Source organism: Mobula birostris, chromosome 16, assembly GCF_030028105.1.
Source record: "Mobula birostris isolate sMobBir1 chromosome 16, sMobBir1.hap1, whole genome shotgun sequence".
Taxonomy (NCBI): Eukaryota; Metazoa; Chordata; class Chondrichthyes; order Myliobatiformes; family Myliobatidae; genus Mobula; species Mobula birostris.
Window position 1 is genome coordinate 17,706,337 of NC_092385.1, and position 15,129 is coordinate 17,721,465.

Here is a 15,129-nt window from a genome sequence, read left to right on the forward strand (position 1 = left end):
TCCAAACCCATTCTCCCACATGATAAAGCTCATTTCTCAGAAGTCAGTTAAACTCATTTCAAGGTTACTGCTATAGAAAGAAAACTGTAGTTCTGTTGATATCACGCATGCCTGGGCTCTCTTGTTATGCTCTCTTTTTTAAAGTTACACTCTGAGTGAATAGAGACCCCTAACTATTATTAAGATCATATACCTTTTGCTATTATATGCTAAGAATATTTAATTATAGAAAAAGCATATAAGATTAAAATTTTCACATTTATATTACAGCTACAACTTTCATAAATATCATGATGCAGATATTTACCTTATTGATTTATAAGTTTTGAATTTCATGGGAAACAAAGTTCATTGCTACTTTAAACTTCTTAGAAACTTCTTATATAGCTGGGTTTTGAAATAATTGACCAATAGATGCCTTTTGACATCAAATAACCATGAGGAAGTGATCAATACTGATGTGTTTAAAAGACACCTGCTTAATTCAATATCTATTTGCACAATAATTTAAAAGACAATTGGTTGATGGATCCTCAATGTCATAAGATCATTGTGATAGGGAAATGAATTAAAAATCCTTTTCTAAAAGGGAGAGATGTTTGACTTCTTCATTTTCTTACAATATTTCATTCTCTGCATTTCTCCACTATTTCCCTGACTTTAAATCCCTCTAAAATTTCTTTGATGAGCACCCATTTATTTTTTCTTAGGGTACCATGACTCTGTATCATACAATTCCTTTACCCGTTTATTCTTAGAGCTCTGTAATGTGGTGCTGACAGTGTTTTTGAAATGAAATTGATTGTTATCTGGATAAATTCATGAATGGAGCACAAACAAATTTGAATATACAAGCAGACAAAAGTGCCATAATCTGCTCATTGAATGGCCATACAAATATAAAAATACATTGTTACAAAGTGAGTAATTTCTCACTTTGGCCTTCAAGTGTGCTGAATCTCAGCTCGGTGAGGAATATGCTGAAGCTCAAGCAAATCCTGAGAGGCTTACAACTTTAACAATTATTTTGGATTCCAAAAACCTTCTATGTCAAGTTATGAAATTTCTGTCTTAGCATGTCTCAATAATTTGTGCATCTTTGGTTGTATATAATCATCTAGCAGATAAAATTGAAATATTCATATAAAAAACTAAATTTTTGTCAAGCTATGATGATCAGATTTTTAAAGACAAATGTATAAAAGATGCAAACATTATTTACAATTTTCCATACAATATTTACATGATTGGAGATACGAAATATATCCTTCATGATATATTGATATACATTGCTTTTCAATTACTGTTTATTCCGTAGCAATTCCCCTCAAGCTCCTGTGCAAGAACTCGTATTATTTTCTCAGGTGAACAGGCTGATCTGATCTACATAGGTCCATTTTCCAGGTTTTGTTGACTCTCCAACCTGGAAGCAGAAGCACTGCTCAAGAGACAAAATTTTCTTCCACTAGTATTCAGTTTTTTAATTTCTTTTGTGTCTTAAATGAGGAACTCAAATGTTGTGAAATTCCATCATGGATTTCCCAGATATGAATGATTATTCATTATTCCAATATTTGACCTGGGAGCTACTGGCTACATGTTAGCTGTTTTATATATATTATCTTTTTTACAGAACACCATTCACAAAACCCTTCTCCCTCTTTTTGACTACATATTTATTTGTCACATGAGATTTTATGCTTTCATAAGCCATCTTAATTGCTATGCCTAACTATAATAGGTTTAAAATTTGCAAAAGATTAACTGACATATATAATAAACAACAATCTCTATATTATCTACAAATTCAATAGTTGCCATGGTGAATTTAAATATTTGCCTTTAATTGGCCATTCTTCCACATTTAAGTAAAATGAACTGAATTGCTATTTGGCCTCCTGTTTGTGATTATGGTCTAATTGTTCATTCAAAATTTTAATACATATTGGACAAACGTGATTGATTGTTTACAATAAGCAACAAATTTCAATTCATTCTTTAAGAACACACAAGACTATTACAACAGGGACATTTGCACAGACAAAACAAAAACTGTAAATACATTACAAATGTTCAGAGAAATTAAAAAGGTTATTTTACAGAATTTCTGGCAATTTTATGTGAAAAGAGCAAATCTATTTATCCTTATGCCATCACACTGTAAGCATGCATGGGCAATACATGAAGTTGGAGCTGGAGCAGGGTAGTGGGAGTAAATGCTTGTAAAATGAATGATTTTTATGAAATCCACACTCAGATCATCTAACACTATCCAGTTTTTCTATGTGTTTCCACACATTGCTTTGAACTGTTTTATCAAAATATTAACATCTTAAGAACTCAAAACCCTGACTGAGAATCTTAAGTGTTATTCTGAAAATTGGTAGCCAAAAAAAGAAATATGTTTAAGTGCGGCTCATACAAAGCAAAATAATAAAACAGCCATGTTCAAATGTTATAACATGGTAGTTGTTAAATTTATTCAGCATGACATGCTGATGATCTCAGAAGCTTCAGACTCAATTGCTGCTAGCAGAACCACATTCAACTGATTCCATCAACAATGGTGTGTGCCTCGACAAGAAGCCTGACTCTGCGCGAGCATTAGATGCACTTGGCAAGCAGTTCACACATGCATTTCTATGTGGCAGGCAGGCTACTTACTGGAAAAAGCAAAAAGATGCAAAACAAATGTTTTAAATATATACATTATACATCCAGCTACAGAGCAATTACTTCCTACTTACTTCCATATTGCTGTCTAGCGATCCTGCACTGCTGCGGCGCCCACGCTTGCCTGCCCAGGACATGCAACACCAAAGATTAGAAACCAAGAATTAACCCAGGGGCCACATCCTCATACCCAATGCACATTGACTGGTCTCTGTACATGGTAGAAGCTGAGCACGTCTAATTGGGAACCAGCAGGCAAACTTGAAGGAAACTGAGCAGCGTATTGGGGGACAATAGCTGCAGGAAATCTAATTAGATTTTTTAAGCTTAAAAGTAACAATAGCTCATTGTTGTATTTCATTGTTGATTGGAAAAACACTCTAAATGAAATAATTCAAACAATTAATGCTATTGTTTCAAAATTTGATTTCTGTTTTCAATTCATACAAATATGGGTGTATATTGTATAAAACATATACTGCAGATGTGAAAAAAAATACTTCAGCAATATGGGTGATGGTTATTTTATTACCAATGGAAACTACATATATGACTAGATTTGTGGATAGATAGATGCAACAGTATGAACATGTTGCTCAACTCCTCCTTAATCTGGTATTGTACTTAATTTTTAAAGTAGTATCCATTGATCTGAAAAACTGGACCTCAAGTGGATTTCATTTTTCTACTCTGTGATTGAGCAATGGCTAATACGAAACTGGTGGAACCCAGGTCAAATGGTGAAAGATGAAAGAGCCTCTTTGAAAGAGATGCAAATCCAATCTTCTAACCAATGACCTTGCCTAAACATGGTATGTTTTACAGAATATGGGATGTGTAAAGTTGAACATTTTGTGTTAATATTTCTGTTTAATATCAGAAGTGTTTGAATTGTACAGAGAATGAAAGCTCTATAAAGTACATAAACATGGATCCTAGACTAATTTGGGTAAGTAGTCATTTTAAAGTTTCATTAAAACCTAACAATAAAACAGTTTTGTTTTGAATACAAGCATACATCATATGACAAAATAACAGTGCACATCCATAATTAAAAATAACTTTAAAAGAGAACAAACAGACTTGAGACCAAACATTACTAAGCAAGCTACAACAACTGAATTATTTCCATGAGTTCACTTTGATTTAGATTTGCCAATGCACAATGCCATTCCTCACATTAAACAAAAACAATGGTTGAACATGTACTGATCCAAGCACAAAGCACAGAAAATTTCGTTTTTGTCTACATTGTAGAACATTCTCTTCATCCTAGATATAATCCACTCCATGCTGACCATTTCTTGACTCAGTAAATCACATGATGTGTTAATCTGAAAACAGGTTATATTTCTGATAATTTCAATGACTTCAAAAATCTGCACAATTGAATAATTGCTTAAAGTACATACATCATAACTCAGATTAAAATGTTGAAAGTGGACTTTTCAATCGCCAACAATTTTAAACTTATTTGTTTACTGATCAGTTTGGATTCTGCAAGTGATTATGCAACATGAATGTGCTGAAAAACAGTTTAATATTAACATAATAAAATATTTGTGTTTATTGTAAACCATATTGTAAGTACTTTCACATGATATTTTTTGTGACATCACTCACAATTGAGTATCACATTTGCTAAAGCTAAAGTTTGCATGTAAGATTAATAAAATTAATACACAACTTCAAATGCTGAAAATTAAGAAATAAACTGGACTATTTTTGGAATAAGCATGAAAGAGTCTGCAAAAGTTAACTGACATTTGACAACACCAAAATGGCTAAGTAAATCAATGTTTCTAAACTTTTGTCAAAACTGGAAGTGCTATTCAAATCATATTTAGTAATAACAAGACAAAATGGAAGGTAAAAGTAATTGATATCATCATACCTGCTTCGGAAAGGTCCCTGAGTGAACTGCTTAGGGCGGTCCTCTTTAACCCCTCCCCAGTGGCATAACTATCATCCAGGCTGGTCCTGCTTAATGTACCAATACCAGGTTCCTTTTTCAGGCCTGATGCTTGAGAGATACTTGGCCGTACAACTCCCTTCTGCTTTTCCAGCTCAGCTAAAGATAAAATGTTGAATTATATTTTCTTATAGTGCATGTTGAAATTGTGCAACGGTGTCAACAAGAGAAACAATTCAAGAGCATGATAAATTTGATTTTGTAAGACTACTGCGTTTAGGTTTAAATGAAACCTTCAACATTAGAATATTTCATAGAACGAGGAGCTGCAAATTGAAGCAGTAAAACCAAACCTATTGAAGCTCACATGTAAAAGTTGGAACACAAGTTCAAGACTATGTCAAATAATTTTGTACTTACATTCTATCCTGTACTTTTCCATTTCTTGAACCTCTGCAATAGATTCACGAAGGTCATCGGTAAATTTTTTACGATCCTGTGGATTTGGGGCATTGAAATTAATAAGGACTTTAATGTCAGCACCTGTATTAGCTGAAGTAAGTCGGATTCCATTTGGGTAATCTAAGAAAAATATAAAATAGTAATTTTGTGTTAACATTTTTATTTTTGCAATACATAGAACTATTACTGACAGAGTTAAACAGTGTTTTGAGAGATTTTTAGGCTTAAAAAATTTGAAAGTGCATATTGAGAGTTTATTTAATTCTTACACTGATTTTCAAAAAGAAGAACTTGTATCCCATACAAGGAAAAGGATTGCCGGAAACTGTAGGTCACTGAATTTTTCTTCTTTTGAAAGATCTTTGTAACCTATTAAAAGATAAACATGATTTACTTATAGGTGCAACTGTTAACTATTAAGTAAGCAGTACCACTATCAATTCACTTCAGCCAGGAAATATTTTATAACACAAAATATTTATTAATGTTAACCTTTCAAAGTTCTTTTGGAAATGTAGTAATCAGTATTTGAAATAATGCCTATATATTCCCCATCTGGAATGTTTGCGTGAACCAGCATGGCAGCATTGCAGGTAACATAGTGCTATTACAGCACCAGTAACATGGATTCAATTCTGCCACTGTCTGGAAGGAGTGTGTGCATTCTCCTCGTGATCGCATGGATTTCCTCCGACATTCCAAAGACACGTGGGTTAGTAAGCGTTAATTGGTCACATGGGTGTCTGCTACAAAAGGCACGATCTCCTGGTGGCTCTCCATTTCAATTCGACTTTCTATTCCCATTCTGACACGAGTCCAAGGCCTCCTCTAGTGCCACAATGAGACTAAAATCAGGATGGGGAAGCAGCAGCTCTAATCTTTCTAACTTCCGGTAATTTCTCAACCCCGCTCCTCCATCTCTCTTTTTCTACTCCTTTTTCTGGCTACCCTCTCACTCCTTCAATTCTCCTCAACTGCTCATTACCTCCATCTAGTTCCCCTCCTCCTTCCCTTTATTCTATGTCCATTGTCCTCTCATGTCAGATCCCTTCTTCTTAGCCATTTACCTCATTCACCTATCACATCCCAGCTTCCTTCAGCCCTCCTTTCCCCACCCACCTAATTGCCCCCTCACCTAGTCTCACGTATCATCTGCCAGCTTGTACTCTTTCCCTTCCCTCCATTTTCGTATTCTGGCTTCTGCCCTTTCTCAGTGCTGATGAAGGGGCTCATCCCGAAACATCCACTGTTTATTCTCCTCCGTAAATATACCGATGACATGCTGACTTCCTCCAACATTGTGTGTGTGTTTCTACTATCCTACCCTGCTTCTGCTTTTTTCCATCTCTCCCCACCTGCCCCTACCCTCCACGCAGTTTCAGCCAGGAAAAAGGATTTCCTCCCAATCTCCCAAGCACTCTCAACAAAGGAAAACATGAAATGTCAGGATTCATCACTGCCTGTAGTCTGGCCAACTAAACAAAAAAAATTCAAGACTAAGACCTGAAAACCAGCTCCAACCTCATGGTGTATTGAATTGAATTTATTACTTACATACATCCTTCAGATATATGAGGAATAAAAATCTTTACGCTACGTCTCTGTCTAAATGTGCAATGTGCAATTTATAGTAATTTATAATAAATAGTGTGTACAGCAGGACAGTCAATATAACACAGAAATACAATTGTATCAGCGTGAATTAATCAGTCTGATGGCCTGGTGGAAGAAGCTGTCCCAGAGCCTGTTGGTCCTGGCTTTTATGCTGCGGTACCGTTTCCCAGATGGTAGCAACTTGAACAGTTTGTGGTTGGAGTGGCTCAGGTCCCCAATGATCCTCCGGGCCTTTTTTACACACCTGTCCCTGTATATGTCCTGAATCGTGGGAAGTTCACATTTACAGATGCACTGGGCTATCCGTATCCTCTCTGCAGAGTCCTGCGATTGAGGGAAGTTCAGTTCCCATACCACGCTTGGAGCAATAGTTACCCTGTTGAGTTGTCTAGTTCAGAATATGGACAACTTAAAGCCACTGGAGGAGTACCATCAATGCCTTCTCTACAAAATCCTTCAAATATATTGATAGGATAAGCAAATCAATGTCAGCATCCACTCACTAGCTTACAGCTCAGTACTAAAACTCTTAACCTTTGTTCAAAGGCACTGAACACTGAGTGTCCATTCTGTGAGTCCTGCATAGGACTCTGTAGTCACCTCAAAACCTATAAAACTGGATGAGGATGATTTATATCCAAACCTAAAGGACAAACTAATTAGCATCAAGTCTTCAGGAATTTTTCAGCGAAAGAAACATGACACAATTAAAATCAGCATTCTGTCCAATTTAAAAATGATAAACTTATTGTGAGGTTCCTTGCACTCATTGTTTGTTAACAGAAACAGTCCGTTATTCTGCATTAACAGAAATATTGAATGTATGTTAAGGAGAGAAAAAATAACCTTCATATTAACAACTGTGAGGTAAGATTATGTTAGTCATAAATGAATAAATTCTTAGAGAAGAGTCACGATAATGTCTGAGAATGTTATAATTACTTTGAGGGTAATGTGATTTAAGAATTCAACTAGAACCCTAAAGTTAATGAACGTCAGTATCAAAGGAGAGGGGAGTGTTGGCTAAGATACAATGAACTAATGGACCAAAACATGATGGCTGTTAGATATTTGTGAAGCAGCACATTTTTGAACTTCTATGCACAGATGGTCAAAGGCAGGAGACTCTGGTGTGAGAAATCAGACTCTGTCATCGACTGCTGGACTATTGTAGCCAGCAGCAGAAAAGTGACATACTGAAAAGAGCTTGGGTGTACTTTACATTTAATCTTCAATTTATACCCCATGCAACCGCCTTGGCAAAGCATTGTTCTGTGGAAATAGTAAAATAAGCACTTTGCTTATTTCATTTTAACTATATAATTATTTAATTATTTGTTACATTGTAATTAGTGTTTCTTACATTTTATATTTAAATATTTTTAAATTATGTAAATTTATGTGTAGATTTTAAATGCCTTTGAACAACCAAGGACATTTAAAAATGGTTAAAAATCTACTGGTGGCAGCAAGCAAGGGCTGCCAGAGGTTCAATATCCCATGCCTATTTGCCACCTGCAGCCTGTTGTACATCATGAGACCTTTGCAATGTATAGAAAGCCAGTCTCTTCACCCCTCACATCTGGAAGAAGTCTAGATAGACAGGAATCACTGGCTCTTGTCCAGGCAGCAGGAGGGGTCCAGGATGATGCAGCTCAGTGGAAAACTGATCAGTGAGAAATTTAATTTTGTGAAGTACTTAAATAATACATGATAATTTTATCAATCTCTAGAAGGTCACCCCTCAGTTTCCATGTTTAAAAAAAGCCTAGACCTTAGGCCTTTATCTTAAGCTATTTCACAAGATAGATACAGTTTAGCCTTAATCTTCACATAGACTGGAAGGTGGAATGTAATTTCACTGTTAATGAGAAAGAAAAAAAAAGCAGATCAACTACCAATCAGTTAACATTCCAACAGTAAAAGAGGAATTGCTAGAATTCGTTACTAATTATGTGATAGAAGAGCACTTGGAAATGTAAATATATATTTAGCCAGAGTCAACACCGGCTTTCACAAAAGCAAAATGGTGTTTGATAAACTGAAGTCTGCAACCAATGGCCTAGGTATATTAGAACCAGTAAAACACATTATGCTAACATGAGAAAATCTGCAGGTGCTGGAAATTCAAGCAACACACACAAAATGCTGGTGGAACGCAGCAGGCCAGGCAGCATCCATAGGAAGAAGTACAGTCAACGTTTTGGGTCAAGACCCTTCATCAGGACTAATGGAAAAAAGAGATAGTAAGAGATTTGAAGGCACCAGAGGAAGATGGAGAACAGGCAAGGAGTTATTGTGAGAGGGAAAGAGAGAAAAATAAATAGGGATGGGTAAGAAGGGGAGGAGAGGCATAACGGAAGTTAGAGAAATCAATGTTCATGCCATCGGGTTGGAGGCTACTCAGACGGAATATAAGGTGTTGTTCCTCCAACCGGAGTGTGGCTTCATCTCGACAGTAGAGGAGGCCATGGATTGACATATCAGAATGGGAATGGGACGTGGAATTAAAATGTGTGGCCACTGGGAGATCCTGCTTCCTCTGGCGGACAGAGCATAGGTGTTCAGCAAAGTGGTCTTTCCCAATCTGCGTGGGGTCTCACCAATATATAGAAGGCCACACCGGGAGCACCAGACACAGTATATCATACCAGCAGACTCACAAGTGAAGTGTCACCTCACCTGGAAGGACTGTCTGGGGCCCTGAATGGTGGTGAGGGAGGAAGTGTAAGGGCAGGAGTAGCACTTCTTCCGCTTACAAGGATAAGTGCCAGGAGGGAGATCATTGGGAAGGGACGGGGGTTACGAATGGACAAGGGAGTCGCGTAGGGAGCGATCCCTGCGGAAAGCAGAAAGTCGGGGGGAGGGAAAGATGTGCTTGGTGGTGTGATCACGTTGGAGATGGCAGAAGTTACGGAGAATTATATGTTGGACACGGAGGCTGGTGGGGTGGTAGGTGAGGACAAGAGGAACCCTATCCCTAGAGGGGTGGCAGGAGGATGGGGTGAGAGCAGATGTGCATGAAATGGGAGACATGCGTTTGAGGGCAGAGTTGATGGTGGAGGAAGGGAAGCCCCTTTCTTTAAAAAAGGAAGACATATTATTATGCTTATGCTTGTCACATTATGCTTGTGACCTCGCGAGCTACAAAACAGGTCATTACATGATTAGGGCTTTTAGGTTTGGAGTAATATGTTAACATGGACTGAAAGCTGATTCATGAATAAAAATATATTTGGATCTGGGCCCAAAACATCGATGTAATCATGAAGAAGGCACACTATCAGATGCACTTCATTTGGAGTTTGAGGATATTTGGTATGTCACCAAAGACTCCAGCAAATTTCTGCAGATTTACCATGGAGCATTGTGACTGGTTGCATCATTGCCTGGTATGGATATACACTGGAGTATCTAATTTTCTTGCAGACTACAAATCTCACGACATATGTCCGTGGTAATCAACCTGATTCTGGTAATAAACTGTAAGCAGTTATTCATAGTTAGTTATGATCCATATCAATATCTGATGAAGGAACTAAGTACATCTATAATATGATCACACAAAATTAGGTGGGAAATTATCTTGTGACAATACAGTAAAAACAGTTTCAATTAAGGGAGGGGATGAAGGTAGCACATGATACAGGCAAATATGAAGCTGACCATTTTGATGAGAAGAACAGAAATGCTGATTACTTTCATATAGAAATAATTTACAAACTGACCCATGCTGACCTCTTTATCCATATACTACCTACACTTATGTGAATGTATATTTATTTAGAAACAAAATTTCAACTCAATATTCATCTAAAACAGGGGTTCCAAACCTTTTTTTGTGTCATGGACCAATATCATTAAGCAAGGTGTCCACGGACATCAGATTGAGAACCCCTGAAAAAGAATGTGTTACTTCATTCCAAAAAGTATTAGAAGTACAGGTGTAAAGTAGGTTTACCAGATGATGCATCTATCAGTTGAATCTTTATGATGCATTACACTAAGGAGCAATTTCACAATAAACAGGATTGACACACTGGCAAAATGTGGCATTTGAAGTAAATCTTATCATCCAATGGATACATTTGGTTAAGTAAAGTGATTACATACCACTAGCAGGTCATTAAATAAGAAGATCTCTCGCTGGTGTAAGCCAAGTTTCTGAGGCTTATTTGGATCTGGAACCTCAAATAATCGGCAATAACAGACTAATCTTCGATGGGGTAGTGAAAGCACCTAATTAATGAAGATCAGTAAAGATATTCAATCAAGAATACTATCACAGAGATGAGCAAATACAATTCAATTAATCTGGAAATGCTTAACAAATCTTTAAGATTTATATTTAAAAATCAAGGTGCTAAGATTCATTGAAAACGTAAGTATTTTGTGACTTAAATAAGCATAACACTTGTAATCAAAACATTTCAAAAGCAAATATAGAACTTTACATTAGTGTTACAAAGTATCAGTATATAAATCACCATACCATCTTCAATCTGAGCATCCAAAAGGTATCAATAGTTATCTTTTAGGCAGCTTTTTCAAAAGTTTTGGATATATGTGTACTTCTTAAAAAATAAAACATTATAAACCATAGACATTTTCTTTCACATTTTTGAAGATTACTCTCCAAAATCAAATAATGTATAATCATTTTATTAACTAGGAATCTGTCATTTTAATTTTCTATTACATGTAAACAGATCTTAACTGTGCTGTGCTGAAGCATGTCTTTGCCCAGAGGATAAGATCCAAGCTATTTGCAAGAGCAAAGAAATATTAAGTAAGCATTTCTAAACAAGAAATTGGTCGGCTGGTGGCACAGTGAGATCAGCACCAGGCTCGAGTTCGATCCAGTGACAGACCGCCCCCATGCGCGCTCTCCATCCGCATCGCGTTAATGTCGAGCTCGCAACTCGGTCTCGTAAAATAATACTATGAAATGTCTACGCGAGGAGTGGCGCCCCACACAGCCTTTCGAACTGCGCCTTGCAAGGCATGAAAATGCCCAACGCTGGCCTCTCAGGTCTGAGTCGACGTCATCATCATCATCATTTCTAAACAAAGCTTAATAATAATGATTCAGAAAGAACGTGTTCTGCAGTGATATTGGTATAAAAGATTATCGGGCTCTGCTCACAACTTACAAACTGCAAACTATTCAACATTCACTTTAGAGTGTCTAATTATCCCCTTCGTTCCACTTCCGAATGAGCCATTCTATTTTCATCTTAGAAGGATGTGAAGGACCCAGGGGTACTATTCACAGGAAAACAACTGAATATCTCACCAGTGGCTTTTATTCTTTAACAATATAATCGAAACAACCCATTGGACCATTATCCTATTGCCATTAGTGGGTACACGCTGTGTGCAAATTAACTACCACATTTCCTATATTATAGAAGTAACTTCTTCATTGGCTTTAAATCACTTTGGGATGCCCAGAGGTGGTGAAATATGCGATTTGAATTCAAGTATGTTCTCCTTTACTAAAGCGTTAAACTTCCTTTACCACCTCAATATTTACCTTTCATAAATGCTAGAGGTTCACAGATTTCTTAGTCACTAAGATTGATACTATTTGTTCAACTGCTTAAGGCTCCTAGGCCACCCAGCTCACCTAGGCAAGCTTCAACTAAGATTTCCTCAAACAACACACACACACACACACACACACACACACCTTGAACTCACATTTCTCTTTCAATTCTCTGCATCTTTCCCTCAGCTTCCCAGAGCTCATCTTGCCCATAAGCCTCGTTTCATGCTCCCTTAACCATATTCAAGAGACTATAAACAATAGGTGCAGAAGTAGACCATTCGGCCCTTCGAGCCTGCACCACCACTCTGAGATCATGGCTGATCATCTACTATCAATACCTGGTTCCTGCCTTGTCCCCATAACCCTTGATTCCCCTATCCATAAGATACCTATCTAGCTCCTTCTTGAAAGCATCCAGAGAATTGGCCTCCACTGCCTTCTGAGGCAGCGCGTTCCACACCTCCACAACTCTCTGGGAGAAGAAATTCCTCCTCAACTCTGTCCTAAATGACCTACCCCTTATTCTTAAACCATGCCCTCTGGTACTGGACTCTCCCAGTATCTGGAACATATTTCCTGCCTCTATCTTGTCCAATCCCTTAATAATCTTATATGTCTCAATCAGATCACCCCTCAATCTCCTTAATTCCAGCATGTACAAGCCCAGTCTCTCTAGCCTCTCTGCGTAAGACAGTCCGGACATCCCAGGAATTAACCTAGTGAACCTATGCTGCACCTCCTCCACAGCCAGGATGTCCTTCCTTAACCCTGGAGACCAAAACTGCACACAATACTCCAGGTGTGGTCTCACCAGGGCCCTGTACAAATGCAAAAGGATTTCCTTGCTCTTGTACTCAATTCCCTTTGTAATAAAGGCCAACATTCCATTAGCCTTCTTCACTGCCTGCTGCACTTGCTCATTCACCTTCAGAGACTGATGAACAAGTACTCCTAGATTTCTTTGTATTTCATCCTTAGCTAACTCCACACCATTCAGATAATAATCTACCTTCCTGTTCTTGCTCCCAAAGTGAATAACCTCACACTTATTCACATTAAACGCCATCTGCCAAGTTTCTTCCCACTCACCCAGCCTATCCAAGTCACCTTGAATTCTCCTAACATCCTCATCACATGTCACACTGCCACCCAGCTTAGTATCATCAGCAAACTTGCTGATGTTATTCACAAGCCTTCCTCTAAATCATTGACGTAAATCGTAAACAGCTGTGGTCCCAATACCGAGCCCTGTGGCACCCCACTAGTCACCACCTGCCATTCCGAGAAACACCCATTCACTGCTACCCTTTGCTTTCCATCTGCCAACCAGTTTTCTATCCATGTCAATATCCTCCCCCCAATGCCATGAGCTCTGATTTTACCCACCAATCTCCTATGTGGTACCTTATCAAATGCCTTCTGAAAGTCAAGGTACACCACATCCACTGGATCTCCCGCGTCTATCTTCCTGGTTACATCCTCGAAAAACTCCAATAGATTAGTCAAGCATGATTTACCCTTGGTAAATCCATGCTGGCTCGGCCCAATCCTATCACTGCTATCAAGATATGCCGCTATTTCATCTTTAATAATGGACTCTAGCATCTTCCCCACTACTGATGTTAGGCTAACAGGGCAATAGTTCTCTGTTTTCTCCCTCCCTCCATTCTTAAAAAGTGGGATAACATTAGCCATTCGCCAATCCTCAGGAACTGATCCTGAATCTAAGGAACATTGGAAAATGATCACCAATGCATCCACAATTTCCAGAGCCACCTCCTTTAGTACCCTAGGATGCAGACCATCTGGACCTGGGGATTTGTTAGCCTTCAGACCCATCAGTCTACTCATCACCGTTTCCTTCCTAATGTCAATCTGTTTCAGTTCCTCTGTTACCCTATGTCCTTGGCCCATCCATACATCTGGGAGATTGCTTGTGTCTTCCCTAGTGAAGACAGATCCAAAGTACTTATTAAATTCATCTGCCATTTCTCTGTTTCCCATAACAACTTCTCCCAATTCATTCTTCAAGGGCCCAACATTGTTCTTAACTATCTTCCTTCTCTTCACATACCTAAAAAAACTTTTGCTATCCTCCTTTATATTCCTAGCTAGCTTGCGTTCGTACCTCATTTTTCTCCCCATATTGCCTTTTTAGTTAAGTTCTGTTGCTCCTTAAAAATTTCCCAATCATCCATCTTCCCATTCACCTTAGCTCTGTTATACTTCTTTTTTAATGCTATGCTATCTCTGACTTCCTTTGTCAACCACTGTGGCCACTTTCCCCCCCGTTGAATTCTTCCTTCTCCGGGGGATGAACTGATTTTGCACCTTGTGCATTATTCCCAAGAATACCTGCCATTGCTGTTCCACTGTCTTTTCTGCTAGGATATCCGACCAGTCAACTTTGGCCAGCTCCTCCCTCATGGCTCCATAGGCTCCTTTGTTCAACGGCAATACTGACACTTCTGATCTGCCCTTATCCCTCTCAACTTGCAGATAAAAACTTATCATATTATGGTCACTACCTCCTAATGGCTCCTTTACTTCAAGATCACTTATCAAATCCTGTTCATCGCACAACACTAAATTCAGAATTGCCTTATCCCTGGTCGGCTCTCGTACAAGCTGCTCCAAAAATGCATCCCGTTGGCACTCTACAAACTCCCTATCCTGGGGTCTAGTACCAACCTGATTTTCCCAGTTCACCTGCATGTTGAAATCCCCCATAAATACTGCAACATTTCCTTTGCCACATGCCATTGTTAACTCCCTATTCAACTTGCACCCAATATCCATGCTACTGTTTGGGGGCCTGTGGGTAACACCTATTAGGGTCTTTTTGCCCTTACTGTTCCTCAGTTCTATCCACACTGTCTCTACTTCTCCTGATTCTATGTCCCCCCTTGCAAGGGGC

General features: G+C 38.3%; 1 protein-coding gene across 4 annotated transcripts in view; it reads right to left on the reverse strand.

Moving 5' to 3' along the window:
• iqsec1b (IQ motif and Sec7 domain ArfGEF 1b) overlaps positions 1-15,129 on the reverse strand; it is a 539,720-nt gene that overhangs the window by 4,530 nt on the left and 520,061 nt on the right. For 3 of the 4 annotated variants that reach the window (XM_072280360.1, XM_072280361.1, XM_072280362.1), the window contains 5 exons: positions 10,775-10,900; positions 5,317-5,416; positions 5,006-5,167; positions 4,568-4,744; positions 2,748-2,797 (listed from right to left, as the gene is read on the reverse strand). In XM_072280360.1, coding sequence (XP_072136461.1) covers positions 2,748-2,797; positions 4,568-4,744; positions 5,006-5,167; positions 5,317-5,416; positions 10,775-10,900 — 615 coding nt within the window. The remainder of the gene's footprint in view (positions 1-2,747; positions 2,798-4,567; positions 4,745-5,005; positions 5,168-5,316; positions 5,417-10,774; positions 10,901-15,129) is intronic. The other variant, XM_072280363.1, reaches the window with a different exon arrangement.